Source organism: Telmatherina bonti, assembly GCF_933228915.1.
Source record: "Telmatherina bonti genome assembly, chromosome: 17".
In the NCBI taxonomy this organism is placed as follows: domain Eukaryota; kingdom Metazoa; phylum Chordata; class Actinopteri; order Atheriniformes; family Telmatherinidae; genus Telmatherina; species Telmatherina bonti.
Genome location: NC_136615.1, coordinates 15,712,828 through 15,732,719, shown reverse-complemented (window position 1 = coordinate 15,732,719; position 19,892 = coordinate 15,712,828). Strand labels below are relative to the sequence as shown.

At 38.8% G+C, this 19,892-nt stretch overlaps 1 protein-coding gene and 1 long non-coding RNA gene across 2 annotated transcripts; both read left to right on the top strand.

The window, feature by feature from the left end:
- The first annotated feature begins 4,352 nt into the window (after positions 1 to 4,352).
- klhl8 (kelch-like family member 8) lies at positions 4,353 to 15,673 on the top strand. Its single transcript, XM_079256624.1, has 12 exons — positions 4,353 to 4,390; positions 7,054 to 7,270; positions 7,483 to 7,544; positions 8,845 to 9,010; positions 9,131 to 9,451; positions 9,587 to 9,773; positions 10,760 to 10,903; positions 11,109 to 11,220; positions 11,360 to 11,528; positions 11,615 to 11,774; positions 12,230 to 12,431; positions 14,032 to 15,673. Exons 2-12 carry the CDS (start codon positions 7,073 to 7,075, stop codon positions 14,153 to 14,155), a joined length of 1,845 nt encoding a protein of 614 aa, XP_079112750.1. The 5' UTR covers positions 4,353 to 4,390; positions 7,054 to 7,072; the 3' UTR covers positions 14,156 to 15,673.
- A 1,043-nt stretch (positions 15,674 to 16,716) lies between these two features.
- LOC306767956 lies at positions 16,717 to 18,744 on the top strand. The gene is made up of 3 exons (XR_013771650.1): positions 16,717 to 16,849; positions 18,407 to 18,552; positions 18,643 to 18,744. It is a non-coding gene; the product is annotated as an uncharacterized lncRNA (long non-coding RNA).
- Positions 18,745 to 19,892: the final 1,148 nt, after the last annotated feature.

Below are 19,892 nucleotides of genomic sequence, written 5' to 3'. Positions count from 1 at the left end.
TTCTGGTTGAATAACATGAGGTCTGTCTCTTCTCTCATACACAGGTATGGTTCTGAGAGAATATGCATACTCCTCTTCCTTATCAGAGTTGTCAGACTCCTGTTCAACTGTCTTCTCATCATAGTTCTGGCAGGTTCTTTGTTTTTGTCTTGTTTTGCATAGAGGCTGGGTCGGTTCATTTTGCTCCAACGGCAAACCATTTCCGGCTAGCAGTAAATTTCGATGGAGAACACGGAGAACTTTATCTCCTGTTTCTGCTTGTACGTGGTAAACCGGTCCGTCTCCAATCTTTCCAACAACTCGATGGATGGTCTTCTCCCAATAAGCACGAAGCTTACCTGGACCACCTCGCTCAGACAGATTTCTTACCAGCACCCGATCTCCTGGTTGTAATGCAGGGCCTCTAACATGTTGGTCATAGTATTTTTTTTTCCTTTTGCAGACAACTTTGCACTGTTTTCTGAGGCAATCTTATATGTCTCCTGCATCCATGAAGCCCAATTTTGTGCATACTCTTGTCTCGTTTGTGGTTTCGGGTCAAGCTTTAGGTCAAAAAGCAAGTCAATTGGCAAACAAGGAACTCTGCCATACAGGAGAAAGAAAGGTGAGTAACCTGTAGCCTCATGTCTGGTACAGTTGTACGCATGGACTATGTGTGGTAAATGGTCTTTCCACTCAGACTTCTTTTCTTCATGCAAGGTACGGAACATCTGGAGAAGGGTTCTGTTCAGGCGTTCAACTGGATTCCCCTGCGGATGATAAGGGGTTGTTCAGGAGTGGGCTATTCCTGCCAGCTGTTGGAGTCTTTGGAAAAGATAGTTCTCAAACTCTTTTCCCTGGTCGTGATGTTGGCAGGGTAACTGTAAGGTTTTAACCTTAGGGAGTGCAGAATGGCGACATCCCCTCAGGTGCACAGCCAAAGGAAGAAGAGGAGGAAGAACCACGGGACTCCAAAATTGGCAGAGCTCAGTTTCTTTTTACTTAGATTTCTTTTCAGTTTCACATGCACAGACACCTTTCCCCCCTTTTGTTTTCAATTCACATTCCTCCACCAGTATATATAGGCGAGAACCATATTCATTAATGCCCAACACAGGGGCGTTGTCACAAGTACAAATCTTAAAAACATACAATACAGCTTAACTCTAAACACCACTAGAAAAAGACTAAGTTACCTCACACCTTATCCTTTTACTTGAATAATCAAAACAAGAAATACTAATCAACACAAATAAAGATTAACTACTTTTTCCCCAATCCCCCCCCCCCCCTCTCCTCAGGCCATTTGGTTTGTGCCAACCAACTAATTAAGCACACCAGGCCCTTGTCAGCAACATTCATGGGCGCGCCTCCATGACACTGCTGATCTCCAAGATCACCTCAGAGAGATAGAGAGAGAGAGGTTAGAAGCCAACCAAAACGCTACAGAAAACAAACCAAATTAATGCATCATTCAACTAAATAGGATCCATCTTTAGTGAACAAATACATCAACAGAAACAAAGAAATAAAGGGATATGTACATGTCCGAGTGACAAAACAGCACCTGATTAGTGAGGGGATGCCTGCATCTTCCTCACAGTAACCAAAGCGAGGGATGAAGTCATTAAAAATTTTGTCAGCTGCTGTTTTGCCAGATTTGTTCTTAGTTGGGTAAGCTTGTGCAAAGCGGGTAAAATGATAAACCAGGACCAATATGTGCTCATAACCACCTTTACTTGGTTCAAGGTGAAGATAGTCAACAGATATGAGCTCAAAGAGGGCACTTTTTGTTATTGAACCCATGGGTGCTCTCTGTGGGATGTTTGGCTGCTTTTGCTTAACACAAGCACATTGGCGAATGACATAATCTTCAATTTCATTTTGCATAAAAGGCCAATAGAACCTGTTTCTTGCTAACTGGATTACTTTATCAGCTCCGACATGCCCCATGTCACCATGGAGGGTTTTCAACACAGTGGGTTTAAGCTTACTGGGTAAAATCAGTTGCTTCCGGTGTCCTGTTCGTCTGTACAACACTCCCTCTTCCAATGTGAGTTTGTTCCATTCATATACAAGTCTGCGTGTCTCTCGACCCATCTGTTTCTTATCTTACTGTTAGGTTTCCAATCCTTCGTCATGAGGTTGATCACCTCACAGATGGCAGCATCATCTTTTTGAGCATCTCTGATGTTCTCTGGGGTGATAATTGGGATACCTTCAGTGTGCAAATCTCTACTGTCCTGATGCAAGTTTAATGCAGCCACCCATGGTACATCACCATTCCTCCTTGCTTTGTCTCCCTGCCAGATTGCAGAGACTACCTCAGGGGGCATGACCTCTGTGTACTCACTAAGGCAGTCTTTAAAAGGGACTGGGTAGCGTGAAAGGGTGTCGGCATCTGCATTTGATTTACCAGGTCTGTACTTTATGGTGAAATGAAAGTCTGCTAACTCGCCCACCCAGCGATGTCCGGTGGTATTTAACTTCGCTGTGCTCAGGATATAAGTAAGGGGATTATTGTCCATGTATACGGTGAAGGTAGGTGCGTAATAGAGATAATCCCTAAACTTATCACAGATGGCCCATTTCATGGCAAGAAACTCCAGTTTGCCGGAATGCAGATGGTAGTTTTTTCAGCAGGTGTGAGCGTCCTGGAGGCATATGCAATAACACGGAGTTTGTTTTCTTGTTGCTGATAAAGCACCGCTCCCAGGCCTTCATTTGATGCATCAGTGTGGAGGACAAAGGGCAAATTAAAATCTGGGTAGGCCAAGATGGGTGGGCTTGTCAGCATGTCAACAAGGCGGGAAACCACACCACTATGTTCTGCTGTCTACTATACTGGGACTTTTGAGGTTAAATGATGTTGCAGCTTTGTTTCCACGTAGGGAATTTAAACTGCATGGTGGATAAATCTCTGATTTTGGATCTGACGTGTCATATAGTAACCTATGCAAACAAATAGATGAAGGTTTACATGAAGGGTTTACTGAAACTGAGATTATTCGCACAGTCCTTAAGATAATGAAACCAGGTACATTCAAAGAGATGTTGGCTAACAAAGATGACTTAAATATTGATTAGCTGAAGAGGTTTTTGCGCTCTCATATCAGAGATAAAAACAGTACTGAACTTTTCCAAGAGTTAAGTAACGCAAAGCAACTAGAGAAAGAGAGTGCACAGCAGTTTTTGTATCGAGTCATGGGTCTTAAACAGCGTGTCCTTTTTGAATCACAACAACCTGGTGCAGATTTTAGTTACGACAAAAAAGTGGTTCAAGGTACATTTCTCCACACACTGTATCAAGGGTTGAATGAGAAACATAGTTATGTCAGACATGATCTCAAACCCTTACTCACCAATTTATAAGTTACTGATGATTTTCTGTTGGAACAGATTACCAGGTCTACAAGTGAGGAGGCAGAAAGACTGAGACGTTTTGGTTCAGCATCAAAGACTCGACCAGTGACTGTAAACGCAACTCAGCTTGATGCTACTGACTCCAAGCCAGACAAAGTGGACATTCAGTTACAGACTAATCGTTATTCAATCAAAGAACTGACAGCAGAGGTGTCTTCCCTGACCAAACGCTTGTCCCAAGTAGTGAAAATTACTGACAAAGCAGTGCCTGATACTTACTGCTCAGCCAAAACTCAGATTCTCATAACTCCAGCCAACACCAAGGGTAGGTGCAGTAGCTGTCTACAGCAGGGCCAAGCCAGCTGTCCACACTGTTTTATATGTGGCCAAACTGGTCACCGCGCTGTCGGCTGTCTGCAAAAGAAGATGTCGGGAAATGTGGCGAGGTCACTGGAGAGGGGTCACCTGGGTGACTGAAGACGCCCCAACCGCATCTCACCAGGCAAAAACTAGAACTTCTGTTAAACATAATGGACAATGTCAACCCCCGTCTAAGAAACGTCTTGCACAGTTGATCGGCAGGAAATGTATGGTATCGTGTGCCGTCAATGGGGTACCGCTTCAAATGTTGCTCGACTCAGGGGCCCAAGTGACTATGATAGGGAAAACATGGATGGAGAGAGCTCTTCCTAACGTTCAAATTCAGCCGCTTGAGTCCCTCCTCTCTGACCAAGTAAATATACTTTTTTTTTTTTTTTTACACAAACGGAACCCCACAGTAATTTACGTATTTTATAATGTATTAACATATTCCCCTGGATAAAACTGCATTTACATTTTTATAGTACATTTCCACAAACCCTATAATATAAATGCATATTACATTGTTATCCATGTTTATAGTTTAAATAATGAGTCATTTCTGAACTTTTCACGCAAATTGGCTGAAACTACAATACCCATGAAACACTTGGAGTCATAACAAACGTGCCGATGCCAAACATTCCTGTCTAAGAAGTCGGCATTTTAATTCTTGCTGCGACATGAGGTATCTAACCTAAATATATATTTTCTCCATGACATAGTTTATTACTGATGTTTTGCCTTGCTGCATGCTATTTTACGGTGATTTTTCGCCCAATTTAAAATAAAATCCCTGGTTCCTGCCTAGTAACTCAAACTGTCATCCCTCTGCTAGTCACTGTTAGCAAACAAGCTAACTATTAATCTACCGTTAGCCTAGCTAGCTGGATTTATCATGTCTAAGAGTCGATTCGTTGGATAAAACGAACATTTTGAGTAAAATATCGGTTTTCAACAATCAAACCAGCCTTTGATTATACTCGCTTTACTTCCAAACTTGTTGACGTATGGTGTTGGGTGTAACTGATTTTGATGTCGACTACTAAGCTCTGTATTTTAAATCAAGCTCGAGCATGTTTGACCAGGAGTTGCTCCCATAAACTGTCGACACGTGAAAGCAGTTATTGTATAACGGAAGTTAACGGCTAGATCATATAAACGGTTCATATGGTGTATCTAATACATAGACTGTATATTGAGATATATATTCATATACGGTCTATGATCTAATAACTGCATCCCATGTTGTTTCCTCATGTCACTCCATTGTCGATTAGAGGTAATTTACATGTTAACTCCATCTATGTTTATCATATTTTCATGCAGACTTTTACACAACATAATTGCATATATAATGGACACATAAAAAGTAGGGGTGGGAAAATCAAATCGGAAATCCGGATTTTTATTTTCTGAAATTTTATGAAATTAATCCACTATTAAAAAAAAAAAAAAAGTAATCGTTTTTAATCTTTTTACTTGTCTTCCTTGGCATCATAGCAGCAGAATGATGATCTGGCTACTGTGTTGTTGTTTTTTTCCTCATTGAAATGAATAAGAATGACGAACAAAAAACAAGTTTTATACATTTTTAAAACATTTTTAATCTACAACAATCAGCAATATCGGAGAATTGTGAGAATCGCAATTTAAATCGAATCGGCCCCCCAAAAAATCGCAATTGGATCGAATCGGGACAAAAGCATATTGTCACAGCCCTAATAAAAATACTAGGTAATTTGGTTAGATATGTCTGCAAATGAGACGTAATTTCCTCCAATGTGCAAATAATGTCTTTCAACATACAGAAAATCATGTAGATATGACTTTCATCGAGACTCTTGACAGTAAATAATCAATTTGTATTAACTTTGGTATCCTAAGTCACATAAAAGTGGGGAGGAAAATACTTAAATTAAATCATATAATAAAATCATATACAGCATATCAACTGTTTTCATAACAGGGTTGTACTCTACTGTCACAGCACTCAGATTAAAGGACCATTAAAGCACAGTGTTTGGTAGCATTCATGTCTTTGTTGTGTCCAGTGGATGAGGTGAAGTGATTTAACATGACAACAATGGGTCCTTTGGAGAGCTCACTCCCTTAAGGGATGTTTGCGTGTTTGGAGCTTACATGCACAGATGCATGAAGGGTTTTCCTCTCTCTCTCTTTCTTTCAGTTCAGAATCAGTAGAGTTGAGTAGCTGTGCAGTACCTCCAAGTCTTTTAATTATTTACCATCTCGCTCCACTTAGACTATTCTATTTTATTTATAGAGACTGAGGATGTTGACATCTCAGGGTTGTCTGAGTCTTCTGTTGTACCCAGAGTTAATTTTTGGTTAATGTGAATATTACTGACTCTTGACGCATTGCAGAACCAAACAGTGTCGAAGATGAGGCCTGCTAAATAGATCAGAGCTACAGGAAGCCTTTGATTATTGGGGTATATATGATGGGACTTGATGTTTTCAGCTCAAATAGCTGAGAGGACTAGTGATGAGGAGCGATACAGTGACTCTATTCAGTGAGAAAGCTTGAAAGCTGTAAAGTGGGTGGAGTGCTGGCATCTTCCCTTTTGCTCCCAGAATTTAGAGACATTACCAGAGGAGAGGCCTCATCACATTCAGCAGTAGGTATGATTTAAAAAGAAAAAATCATTATTCATTATTATTTGTTCTTTTTAATCTGTTGTTTACTCATTATTTTCTTTGATGTGTGCTGTGTGGGATTGGAGAATAATGACTTTAAAAGATTTAGCACCCATCTTGCAGAATAGGAAAAAATGGAGCGACACGAAAGGCAAAAGAATAGTTAACATCTGGAACATCTCTTACCACTATTTCTATTTCTTGCAGGAGTTGAATGGTTTCCGGTCTGAATGAGTGGGTGGAATTAAACATTTGGTTGTTGTTTGACCTTGTAGCATGATTTTTATTAGCACTTTATCATTATTTGTTCTTTTAGGAAGCTGCAAATTGTTCAAGAAAGAAGAGACAAATGCTTATTTTAACTTCTTGGATTAAAAAGCTGCACAAACGTTTTATCCAGCAGTAATACAAAAAAAAGTAAGATCAAAAGAAGAAAATCTCCATGATTTTGGAAACAGATCATGCTCGTTCTTTGATTTTCTTTTAATTAATCTTGAGTGACAAGAAGTGTTTTCTCTTGTGACTAATGAGAACAAGACATGAGTGACTTAAACTGTTCATGAGATTGTAAAATAGTTGAACATTAGAGATGAACATTAGTGTAAGTTTTTGTTTTCCATATTGCCCACTGCATCCTTCTGCTGTGTCCTTTCTCTTTGTTCTGAATTACCTTCCCTTTCACCCCTCTTCCAGGTGTTTCCTGTAACCCATCATGGCACCAGGGGATGTGGTGCCAGAACATGCCAAGCAGCTGAAGTCCAAGGAGAAACGGCCTGGAAACAGGGCGCCAAAAGCAGAATGTGAGCCTGATGGGTCCTTTGTGTTTGAGGCTCACGAAGCGTGGAAGGACTTCCATAACTCTCTAAGGCATTTTTATGAAGTGGGGGAACTCTGTGATGTTACGCTGAAGGTAGGCCCCTCAGCCAGGACTTAAGTAAAGAGAGGTTTATTCATTTAGTCCTTTAAGTTTTTTTTTGTTTGTTTTTTTATTTTAGAGGTGTTCCCTCTAAAACAACAGCTAAGATTACAAAACACTGTGGTAAAAATTACAATCTTGTAAATATATGAAAGTATCCCATGTTTCTCATGTTTCATTTGTTCTGTATTTGTATCCGTTTGTAGGTTGGCAGTAGGTTGATACCATGTCACAAGCTGGTACTGGCGTGTGTCATCCCTTATTTCAGGTGTGTTTAGTTTCTACCTTGTTATTAAATTTGTTTATTTGTTTTTTATCCAGATGTCCTTTTTACATTTTTCCTTAACTTGAATTTACAAAATGAATGTTTTCTTCTTCGACATTTTTATGAAGCATCTATCAGCCATATGATGACACAGACACAGAGCAGTCTAATGCATCATCAGTTAATCTTCTGAAACTTTGCAGTTTCTCATCGGTTTGCAGCATTGTAGTTGCTTTTCCTTGACCACTCATGCTGAAAATCACTTAGTATCACTTAGTATATTTCCTTTACGTTTGTGGAACAAAAAAGTATATATTATTTTCTTTTTGGATGGTGTTTAGTTGGATAATATTCCTTGACATAATTTATTCAAAATCCAGCCTGTTATTGAAGCTTTAATGAGGGATTCCTACTGTTTGTATTTACAGTATATCTCTGAACTAGTGAGGGCTTTTTCACTGTGATTTCTACAATCAGATCTGATCTTTAATGTTAATTGTGATGGTTTTTCAATCCTTCTAAGGTACTGACAGACAGGGCTGTTATACTAATTAAAAACATGAAGATGAAACAAAAATCCATCTAATCAACTCAACTCTCATCCTTCTTACTCACATGGTCACTGCAAGAGCTTTAGCTGTTAAAAGCAATATTAATGGTTTTTTTTTTATTCTGTAGAAAGTGCTGCTTTTTCCTTTTTTGGAGTTAGGATGGAGTGGGACAATGAGATAGGACAGTAAACTCTCCAGACTGGGACTAGTTGTTAACATGCTGAATTCATTTCAAATCTCTGTAGTTTGATTTAGAAAAGACAATACAGCAGCTCTATCTTCACATTTTACTGATATGTGTTGTTAATATTTTGTTTCAACCTACAGATGTTCATAATGCGTCTTTATTAAACTTTTTTGGCTTTTGATCTAAAAGTTGTTGTTTTTTTTTTGTTTTGTTTTTTTTTTTACTGAATTTTCAAAAGGTAACAAAAATTACTTTTTTAAGAATGAGAAGTGAAGAAGAGCAAGAAAAATATAAGCAGATTATAAAACATGACCGGAACAGATCCAAGAGAGTACAAGTCTGCTGACTAAAAGCTCAAATCCAGTGATTACCATATAAAAACATAATGCCATCCAAGAACATTTTTAAAAATTGGGTTAAAAATCAATAACAAATAGAGACCAGACGTCGACTTTAGAACAGAACATGTGTTTGACAACTTGTGGCCTATTTTACCATGATTTTTAACTTGAGCTTTAAATGTAAAGCTGTGTTGCATCCCTTAAATATCTGTTTCTGTCCTCAGAGCCATGTTCCTATCGGAGATGTCAGAGGCAAAACAGGAACTCATAGAGATTAAAGACTTTGATGGAGATGCCATCCAGGACCTGGTGCATTTTGCTTATACCTCGAAACTCACTTTAACTGTCGACAATGTCCAACCACTGCTTTATGCTGCCTGCATCCTTCAGGTAAAGAAACACAAGTAGCTAAAAGACATTAAAAAGTGTTGTTTTTTTTTATCTTTTGCAACATTATATTCTGTTTTGTATCATAATGTGTGAAACAGGCTTATTACTTTACGCTGTCAGGTTGAGTTGGTGGCAAGAGCCTGCTGCGAGTACATGAAGGCCCACTTTCACCCCACTAACTGCTTGGCAGTTCGAACTTTTGCTGAGAGCCATAATCGTGTGGACCTTATGGACATGGCTGATCGCTATGCCTGTGAGCACTTCACTGAAGTGGTGGAGTGTGAGGACTTCACATGTGTGTCGCCCCAACACTTGCGCACATTATTGTCCTCCTGTGATCTCAATATCCACTCAGAGACACAGGTGTACAATGCAGCAGTGAAGTGGCTGAAAGCAAACCCACAGCACCATGAGGCCTGGCTGGACCAGATCATGTCTCAGGTTACAGAATTCAGATTCTTCTTCATGGTAGTGGTAGTCGCATGGTGTTTTTGGTTACATAACTGTGTGTTAAATTAGTGTTGCGTGTATATTCACAGCTTTATGTCATCACTTAAATGACTGTGTCTCCATCAGGTGCGCCTCCCTCTGCTGCCAGTAGAGTTTCTTACTGGAACAGTGGCAAAAGACGAAATGATCAAAGGTAACCTGAACTGTCGTGACCTGATGGATGAAGCCAGAAACTACCACCTGCACCTCAGCAACAAGGCCGTTCCGGACTTTGAGTATTCTGTCCGGACCGTTCCCCGAAAGCATACTGCAGGTAATATCGATTTAATGTTTTGTTTTGATCATATAGTTATATTCAAAACTTTTTTTCATGCTAAAAACATCACAACTGATCACATGGAAGTTAATATCTTTTTATTTGCTAATGTGAGGTAACAGAACTCAAGGTTATATTCAAAGTGGGTTTTGGCCATTTGCAGCACATCCCCTCTGTCTGAGTGTGCCAAGATACTATTATTGGAAGTTGACATATAACCGCACATCTAGGATTGTATAATTGAGGGAAAGTAGGGGAAAAAAAACCAAAAGCAAACCTATAATATTGATTGATTTGTTTAAAAGTGTATGAATTTCTTTATTCTGTGTCACAAAATGTTTGCTTCTTTCGCCAAAAGGAAAGCTGAAAACAAGTCAGTGACATTGGAGTGAGAAGCTGTTGTAATCCATCTCATAAACAATATCCACAGCATATGTATTAGTAAAAGAGATTATTCCAGGTTATAGGACTGTTCTCTGCTATTTCACAAAGACAAATAATGATGGATCCCAATTTTCCTATGATGTTGGTACGAATTCATTTGGCATGTATCTTATAATAAATCTGAGCTGTTTCTTCTATTTTGTTTGGTAGTTTTTATAAATGAGCACACTGTAAGCAGATAATTGTAGATGTGCCTTTTGATTCTGTGCACACTTTTAAATTGACTTCCTACCTGCGTGATGTGTGTTTAGCACTTTACTAAGACACAACACAAATTAGCAGAAGATTTTATGATCAGGATGATGCAAATCGTCAGAATGTTGCTTTCTGCTGGTGGGTTTGTCATCATGAAAGTTGGACCCATTGGCAGTCTTGAATAACAAAGACCAAAGAAAAATAATTCTCATTTTAATAGAAAATGAATCATCAATAATTCAATAAATGTTTCACCTTTTATGAAATTTTGTGTTTATTCTTCATTTTCACATGTGATAAAGTTTGGATTGTATTCAACTTTTCATGTCCAAACACTTCTTCAGGGGTTTTGTTCTGTGTTGGTGGCCGCGGAGGTTCTGGTGACCCATTTCGGAGCATCGAATGCTACTCTATCACTAAAAACAGCTGGTTCTTTGGTCCTGAAATGAACAGTAGACGGAGGCATGTGGGTGTAATATCTGTTGGAGGTAAGAGGGGCTTCGCACAGTCAGATCACCGAGGGTCAAAGAATTTTTGGTTTAGAAAATTGTTAATCTTTATGACATGGAGTATATTTACTCTACACTGAATATGAGGTCACACGTAGCTAGATAATGATGTGTAACTAGTCAGACTAGCGGAAAATGTTTGTCTAGAAGATTTAACTTTATATGTTTTTGTTGTTTTCTGGAGGCAAAGTTTATGCTGTTGGTGGGCATGATGGGAATGAACACCTGGGCAACATGGAGATGTTTGATCCCCTCACCAACAAGTGGATGATGAAAGCGTCCATGAACACGAAAAGGTCAGAAAACGCGCAGTATGGAAAGTTTAGCCAGAAGCCGTCAGACTTAATGACACATTTCTTTCTGTGAGATAATTTTCTTCGACAGTACCTCATATGATACAAGTACTGTAGTGCACATATGCCTTGTGTGTTTCAGGAGGGGTATAGCCTTGGCAGCTCTTGGTGGTCCTATATATGCTATTGGAGGTTTGGATGACAACTCTTGCTTCAACGATGTGGAGCGTTACGACATTGAAAGTGACAGCTGGAGTGCTGTGGCCCCGATGAACACACCCAGAGGAGGGGTGGGATCGGTTGCTTTGGGGGTAAAACCTAATTAGCAAAGTTAGCATTTCATGACTGTCATGTGATTTCTTTTGCTTTTCACTGATTCACATCCTCTCCCTGTCAGAGTTACGTGTATGCAGTGGGTGGAAACGATGGCGTGGCGTCGCTGTCCAGTGTGGAAAGGTTTAATCCTCACCTAAACAAGTGGACCGAGGTCAGCGAGATGGGCCAGCGACGGGCCGGAAATGGAGTCAGCAAACTCAATGGCTGCCTCTATGTAGTGGGTGAGAGGAATGTGGATTTGATCTTTTAGAGAGTCCGATCATATTTGGAGTCATAAAGAGCACTTTGAAGATTGTTTACAGTTTGGTGCTTTCCTAATACGCCCACATCACATGCTTTAGGTTCACACCCTTCAGTTTTATCTGCAGTGGTGTGAATGAAGACAAAAGTTCATGTTTTGTAAAGCTGTTTGATAACTGATTCACAGAAAACGATCATTTTATTACACTGCTCAAATTTGGACTTTTATTTTAGCATCTGCTTTCTGTCATGTCATAGAATAAAACCACCAAAACCACATAAAACAAGAAAACAAGAGAACTTGAAGTTTCTTTTTTTTTTTACTTTTTTTTTTTTTTTTTACTCAAGTTGACACCCAGACGCACTTTGCTGTCTGATCTTTGAACCCTTACATCCTTTCACAAAAACGTTTTGTCTCTCCTGTGATGTTTATTAGGTGGTTTTGATGACAACTCACCCCTGAGCTCTGTAGAGCGCTTTGACCCACGAATGCACCGCTGGGAGTATGTGTCTGAGCTCACCACCCCTCGTGGTGGTGTCGGGGTTGCCACGGTAATGGGAAGAGTGTTTGCAGTCGGGGGACACAATGGCAACATATACCTGAACACGGTGGAGGCTTTTGATCCCAGAATGAACAGGTGAAGAGGATTACTCTAAAATATTGTTTTTTTTATCTTCCCTGGTTGCAACAAGGCCACGCTTCATACTGGTTTCCACAGTCTGTTTATTTCTTCTCTGAAGACTCATGGAACACAATGAAAACTGGAAATAACAGAATGTTTGAATAACAACATCACGTATCAACCTTCACAAATAAATCAGTCTTTGCCGTGTAAGCCACATAAAGCAGCGGTAGATAAGTTTGATGAGCAAAAAGATCATATGTCCTGTGCACGTGATGTCTTTTTGTTTCTGTCGGACTCGCTCTGACACTTCCAGGTCATGTGACACATCTAAACGTAACAACTCAAATAATTCTACCAAGTAGATTTAACAACTTATGGTAGGAACCTTATAAGGTGGAGTGCGAGTATGTGATCATAAAAGTAGAAAAAAAAAAGAAACAATGCTTAATACTAAATGTCAGCGTTGCCATGAAAACACATAAACAATCACACTCGCGTCAGCTAAATCATTTCTAAAATGTGATGACAAATATGTAGACATTCGGTGTAGTTAAGCGTCTGTTGAGCAAAGGACTATCTTTGTTCACATCATTAAGCATTAAAATGCTCCTGCATCTTAGTTCATGTTACACTAAGTTCTCCATCACTTTTCATCCAAGATCAAGCTACATCTCAGCTCCTTCTGGAGATCGATCTTCAGCATAAAAATCTTATTCTACAGCATCCAACACTTTTTTCTGTGGTTGGAAATTCAAATTTCTAAGCATTTTACTGAGTTCCCAATAAAGGATTAAGCCCAGCCAACATCCCCTGGTTGTCATACACACCCCTCTGCATCGCCTCCTTTAGCCTTCTGTGTTAGCTGCACCTTAAATTTTCAAACTATCATGCTTATTGCTGATGCTCTGCATATCTGAGGCACGGCCAGCTGTTACAACAAAGCAATACCACAAATCTGAGCATGTTTTCATTTTTAAATGTTGATCCGCTTATTCTACATTTGAGTATTTTTTATCTCATTAGAATAGAAAACAGTAAAAATAGTCTATTTAACCAAGCCATACAATGTCATATTTAGCAAAAAAAAAAATTTTTTGATCCAATTTTCTTTTTTTCCTTTTTTTTTTAAAGAACAGGAAAAAACAGACACTGGTTGAGATCACAGTGGATCAGTTTTCACACCCTGTTTTAACTAAAAACTTGTTAGAAAACCTGCCAAACCAACTTAAATGCACTGCAAAAGTGAGCAATCATAATAAGGAAACCATATTTAACTTGATAAGAATCAGATTGTAATCAATTGTGCTGTAAAATGATGTTTTAGTTCAGAACACAGCATTGGTAAGAGCAGTTTTCATCCTCGGGACATTGATGGGCAACAACAGCACCAAGAATGTGCATTATATTATATTATATTATATTATATTATATTATATATATATATATATATATATATATATATATATATATATATACTTTTTTTTTTTTTAAAGTTTTATTTAAGGAAATCTTACCTCGTGTTACTTTACTGGCATATTATTGATACGGCAAGTAACTCCCTGCATGATTTTCCTGTGATTAAATGTATGTCTTTGTTGTCTCCGTTGTTCAGATGGGAACTGGTGGGCTCTGTGTCTCACTGCCGCGCCGGCGCCGGAGTCGCTGTGTGTTCGTCTCGCGTCAGCCAGATCAGAGACGTCGGCCAGGGCTCCAGCAACGTGGTCAACTGTATGTGACGACGACCCCGTGTCGTACCAGGTGACTGCCTGCCAGGTCACTGTCACATATGACCACTGCAAACGCACACATCACAAAGCACACAGACTAACGTTGTTACTGTTAATGCTGGACACGAGCATCTCACTGAAGGCTGATGCTGAGTCAGCACAAAACGACTGAAGAATATTCTGGAGAATTTGCCAACTTTGAGACCTCAAGTGACACAATGACCGATTTAAGTCATGTTTCCCGACTCCTGCTGGTACTGCTGAAAATAATCGGTGTAGTATTTTGTACTGTATTTTCTCCTGTTTGACATAGTTTTCACTTTTGTAAAGGGACAGTAGTAGCAGAGCCTTTTATTTAAGACAAACCTTGTAAGAACAATCAGAGCACTTGGATTCAAAACCATTAGGACTGTACTGAGGGCCAGTATGAAAGAATTTATCTCTAAATAATCTCTGCAGTTGTTGTTCTGCATGAAGATTGTGATGGATCACTGTTGGAAGAAATTCATGCTGAATCATTACCAGCTTGAGTGGTTTAAACATTAACATGTTCCGTTATGGGAAATGGGATATGAAGCTTCAGATAGATGCGCTAATATTTCCAGTGATCTTGCTCCAGGATAAGCGGCCAAGTCTGTCACAGTAGTTTAAGTTTTTTTCTTCAGATCTAACTGGTCTGTGCCATTAATATGTTTTGAATCATCGTTTTAAGCTCATTGAGTCAAAGCAGTCCCCAGGTAAGGTGAGATCCCCGGGGAATCACACTACAAGTGTCAAACAAAAGCACTGTTTGACAGATTTGGCTTCACTTAATTTACTTCCATATCATAACTGAGAAGGGCGTCACAACTCTACACAAGGGTCGGGCAGCAATCAGAGCAATATGGAGCGCCTCTCAGTTCTGTTCCAGTTTTACGTGATGGAGCAGAACAAACCGAGATCTGTTTTTGACGATAGCTGGACTGTCAGAAATCCTAATCGCTTTGCTTTCAGATGTTTATGAGATTCAGCTGAGGTTTGTGTGTCTGCACAAAGTCCCTATAATATCTCAGTATATGGACATTTTTGTATTGTCAGATTGGTGGATCTTTGATATTATTCTTTACTATATAATATAATTCATTGCTGTGCACTATTTTCTTAGAATAGATGTGAAGTGAATATATTTTTGTCTGGAAGATTTCATGTTATAAGTTTGAGGATGTTTATTTAAATGACTGACTGCCACATTGATGAAATCATTTTTAATCTTTGGCAGTTTAGTTTTGACGACAGTCACACAGATAACTTTTAAACAAATTATATTTACAATTTGTACAAAAAGAAATGCATATTGTTACGCAATCTGTGGGCCACTTGTGTGAATACTATCAGTCATTTTTACACCAAATATGAAGCCAACTTTGTCTTTTCTAAACTTGGATATGTAAACCTTGTGTTGTTCTATCTCCTTTTGACTGCTTCCATCTTGTGTTATATTTAGATGGTATTGGTATAAATTGATACAATAAAATGAAGTGCAAAGTTCACTGATGGGATTCCTTCTTTTTATTCCTGAACCAGTTTGATTTCTGAGCTGATCTAACAAAAATCAGGTTTGTTGTAATGCCCCTTTATGAAATATGATTTTACTGTGCACAGTGCTCCTTAGATGCGCATGTTTCTTCTCATTTGACACCTAATAATCTTAATTCAGACGGATGAGGTTATTTCCTCGCTAGTATGTTTCCCAAGCTGTATAACATCAGTGAAAAATGCATCTGGATGTGCACAGTGTGGTAACATCTTATTAAACTATGTTAAAAAGTAACACCAGGAGGTGGAGGATGGGCTGTATAAGTTTTATTGACAGTAGACATGTGGTTGTTATAAACTGTGGTTTCAGTGTCCGATGTGATGAGTACGCTCGTAAAAGCTTCATCAATATTTTTTAAACACCACACAGTTCTTTTGGAAGACTGCAATTTTACCCCTTATACCCTTTATACTACTTGGTTTAAACCATTTCTATGTTTAATGCATTAATATCTGATATGAGCTACTTGGCTAATGTCTGTTAATTTTTATTTTAAAATAACAATTATTAAAACAATAAATATGTATTAATGTTTGGATCGGGTAATTATTGTTTATTCCTATATTTAGTAATTAACCATACATGTCCTTAGCTTCCTGTGCTTTTGACAAAAGTCCTCTAATGAAGACAAAAAATGCTATTAACTAGTCTTTCAAGGAAAAAAACACATCTGTAAAAAGGTTTTAATTTTAGGAAATGTAAAGATTTCTAATTGAAACGTCTGATTATCGACTGGCTTTACTTTCTGGATACTGGAGTCCAAAATTCATTTTTAATATCTAAGGATTTAGAGATGTTTGCTTTAAACTGTTGTTGGTTTTTAAGCAAAAAATGAGTCAAGAGGTCGAATGTTTGTCATCTGTGTTTTACTGCTTTCAGTCTTTGGACTCTGCGTGAACGTTGAAAAGAGGTGAACCAGAGAGAAGATGCTCAGAGCTCTGCACACTTGGACATCCAGCACATCGCATACATACACACACTCACACACATATACACTGCCAGGCTTTTTTTTGTTTTTCTGCACTTGATGTGCAGAATAAAAGTTTGAAAAGTGAATGCAGAAAAGTTAAAAATGCACAGAAGGCTTCTTCTGGGGCTGCTCGGCCTTGCTGCTCTCCTTGCCTGCGGTAAGTCAACATGTTATTATTTTCCTGTTTGCAACTATATTTTTTCTTTCTGCATTTTTTTCTTCTTTTTTTTTTTTTTAAGCCAATCGGGGAGCACCTCGCCTGATTTAAATTCAATAAGAAGCATTTTCAAATACAGCTAATTTGCTATAACTTCTATTTTACCTGTTAGTGACTTGCTGTAGGATAATATATAGTTACATGGCAAAAGCTTTGGAAAAACATTTAAAGGTGTATTTGACCAGGGATGGAGGGGTCAACACAAGACATCTCTCCTCTAAATGCATCTTTAGTCAGAGCAGTAACATAAATAAAACAAAAGCTTTATTTCCTTATTTTTATTCTTTAATAAGCAGTTTATCTGAACCAAAAGCATATTTAAATGTACTTTTACAAACTAAAGAACTGGGTAGTGTGTCTGGTAAGCGTAGTTTACTGCTTGTTTTTACTATCTTTACCAACTGCCTTAAGAAGAGAAATATCTGAATATGTTTCCATAGGAAATCCTATATTTACTATAGGATTTCAGCTTTATTTGCATATCTCTACTTCACAACAATGTCATGGCAGGGCACTTTGCAGACACAACAGTTCAAGCCAACTCATAATAAACAGCTTAGCCAAGGAAAAAAAAAAGAGCTAACATCTAATCTTGACTTTGAGCCAGTCCCCCATCCTGAGCGTACACAAGGCGACCGTGATATACAGAGTGGAGACTTTTAGGTGTGGATGTCCATCCATCCACACCTGAAACTTATCCATCCATCCATTTTTTTAACAGCTTAGTCCAGTTCAGGGTCGCGGGAAACTGGAGTCTACCTCAGCAATCATTGGGTGAGAGGCAGGTACACCCTGGACAGGTCGCCAGTCCATTGCAGGAAACAAATGTCAGATTTATTTTATCGGAGATCTTTTTGACACATTTCATGGCAGCACTTTGTTTCAGGCAGGGAACCAACAGACCAGTTCAACTCTCAACTCTTCATCAGTGGTCTTATCCTGGTCACCCAGACAATTAAAGACGTCCAAAACATGTGATCCTTTAGCGCCTGTGAAGTCGTTAAAGTCAAACATTCACCGTGTGAGGTGCTCAGAGTTGCATGACTTGATTAAACTGTGGATTTGTCATGAGACTTTTATGACTGATGCGTTCAAATGACTCCCTTATCAAATTCCACATGAACTGAGCAACGTCTGCACTTATCAGAGTACTTCATTTGAATTGTCTTAGTCTTTCTGGATGAAAAATGATAAGGCTTAGTGTCACCAATTTCACACAAATTTGAATTACCACCTCAAATTTAAGGATTAAGACTTAAAATACAAAAAAAGTGTTTTTCTCACCTTAGATTAACATATCTTATAGTTTTCAGTCTATATAAGTACTAATCTTCTTTATAATAATGGTTGATCAGCTCTGAGCTTTCTGTAAACCAGGTGAAGGGAATAAAAAGCCTTTTAGGGATTAAAGACCAGCAAAGCAGAGAGGCAAGTTGTTATCTCTAATAAACGTCACATTTTAATTTATGGTCCCTTGTTTTAATTTTTCCCTTCCAGGTCATTGTCAGTGCAAGCCAGGCTGGAGGGAGAACGAGAACAAATGCTACTTCTTTTCAAGCGATACAAAGTCATGGATGGAGGCGAATGCATTTTGTTTGGAGCAGAACAGCCACCTGATGAGCATTCAGGATATTCATGAGAGAGTGAGGCACAAACACAAATGATGTCACTCCTGAAATCTTAGTTAATGCATGCTCTCTTAATATTCCTTTTCTTTTATGTGTTATTTTTAGTTATGGGTGAGGACACAAATCAGCTCAGAGATCTTCTGGATCGGCTTGAATGACCGAGTCGTAGAAGGAGTCTGGGAGTGGACCGATGGAAGTCCTTTTATAGAATACCTACAGTATGTAATGCAGCTATTACTCCAGTTTAAAAGTCATATTAATGTTTTAGTTCTCTTATTATGTTTAATTAATTCATTAATTATTTTATTTTATTGTATTTTATTTTATTCTTAAAGGGAGATTGGGATTTCCCAGTCTTCATTCTAGAAGTGTGAAGAGTTTTTTGGTGCTTACTCCAAAACAATGGGGGAAAAAAAAGGTCTTTTCTGTTTCAGGTACTGGAGGCCAGGCCAGCCTGATAACTGGAATGATGATGAGGACTGTGGTCAGGTGGTTGGAGTTGACTCGGGACACTGGAATGATGAAAACTGTGAAGTGAAAAGGAAATATATCTGCAAGCACATCAACCGTACGTAAACTGGAGCATGTGATGTGTATTTTCTTTTTACTTTATATCTTTTCATTTGCTGAAGCTGCAACCTTGAAGTGAATATTGTCTTTTCTTTCCTGCTTTAATCGTTTCTGTAATTTTTAATTTATGCAAAAATCTGCAATTCTTTTCAGTCAATTACATTTCTTGATAAATTCATTGAAGTTTTGACTCATTTTCAGCTCCTCAGACACTGTTTCCACTCGATCAGGGGTGTCCAGCTCTGGTCATTGAGGCCAACAATCCTGCAGGTTTTCCATGTTTCCCTTCTTCCAAAACACCCAACTCAAATAAATCAGTCAATGTGCAGATTCTCATTGGTTGTTGGATCCATTAAACAGAAACCAGGAGTGTTGTAACAGGGATGCATCAAAAAACCCGCAGGACAGCGGCCCCTGAGGACTGACTTTTGACACCCCTGCTCTAGATCATCATTAGCATGAACAGGAATGTGTTTTATTGTCAGATTTCCAGCACATTGAAACATTTATTTTCTTCTCTTGCCAACAGAAAATCCTGCCCCACAGTGCGACTTGGCCAAAGGGTGGAGGCTGTTTGGATCCAACTGCTACAAGCTGAAGTCGGATGTGAGGAAGAACTGGATAGCAGCCAGACATGACTGTGTGCTGGAAGGAGGAGACCTGGTGTCTGTAACATCAGAAGAGGAGAACACCTATGTGACAGGAACAATGGAAGAATCCCATCTGGACCTCTGGATTGGGCTCTCCACTCTGGTGAGAGGCTGTTGTGCCACAGAGTTCGTCAT

Excerpts from the sequence above, each read along its gene's own strand:
- klhl8 (XM_079256624.1), top strand. The coding sequence starts at position 7,073 with ATGGCACCAGGGGATGTGGTGCCAGAACATGCCAAGCAGCTGAAGTCC. Across the intron at positions 7,545-8,844 it reads TGTGTCATCCCTTATTTCAG|AGCCATGTTCCTATCGGAGA; the intron begins GTGTGTTTAGTT and ends TTCTGTCCTCAG. Across the intron at positions 9,452-9,586 it reads TGGACCAGATCATGTCTCAG|GTGCGCCTCCCTCTGCTGCC; the intron begins GTTACAGAATTC and ends TGTCTCCATCAG.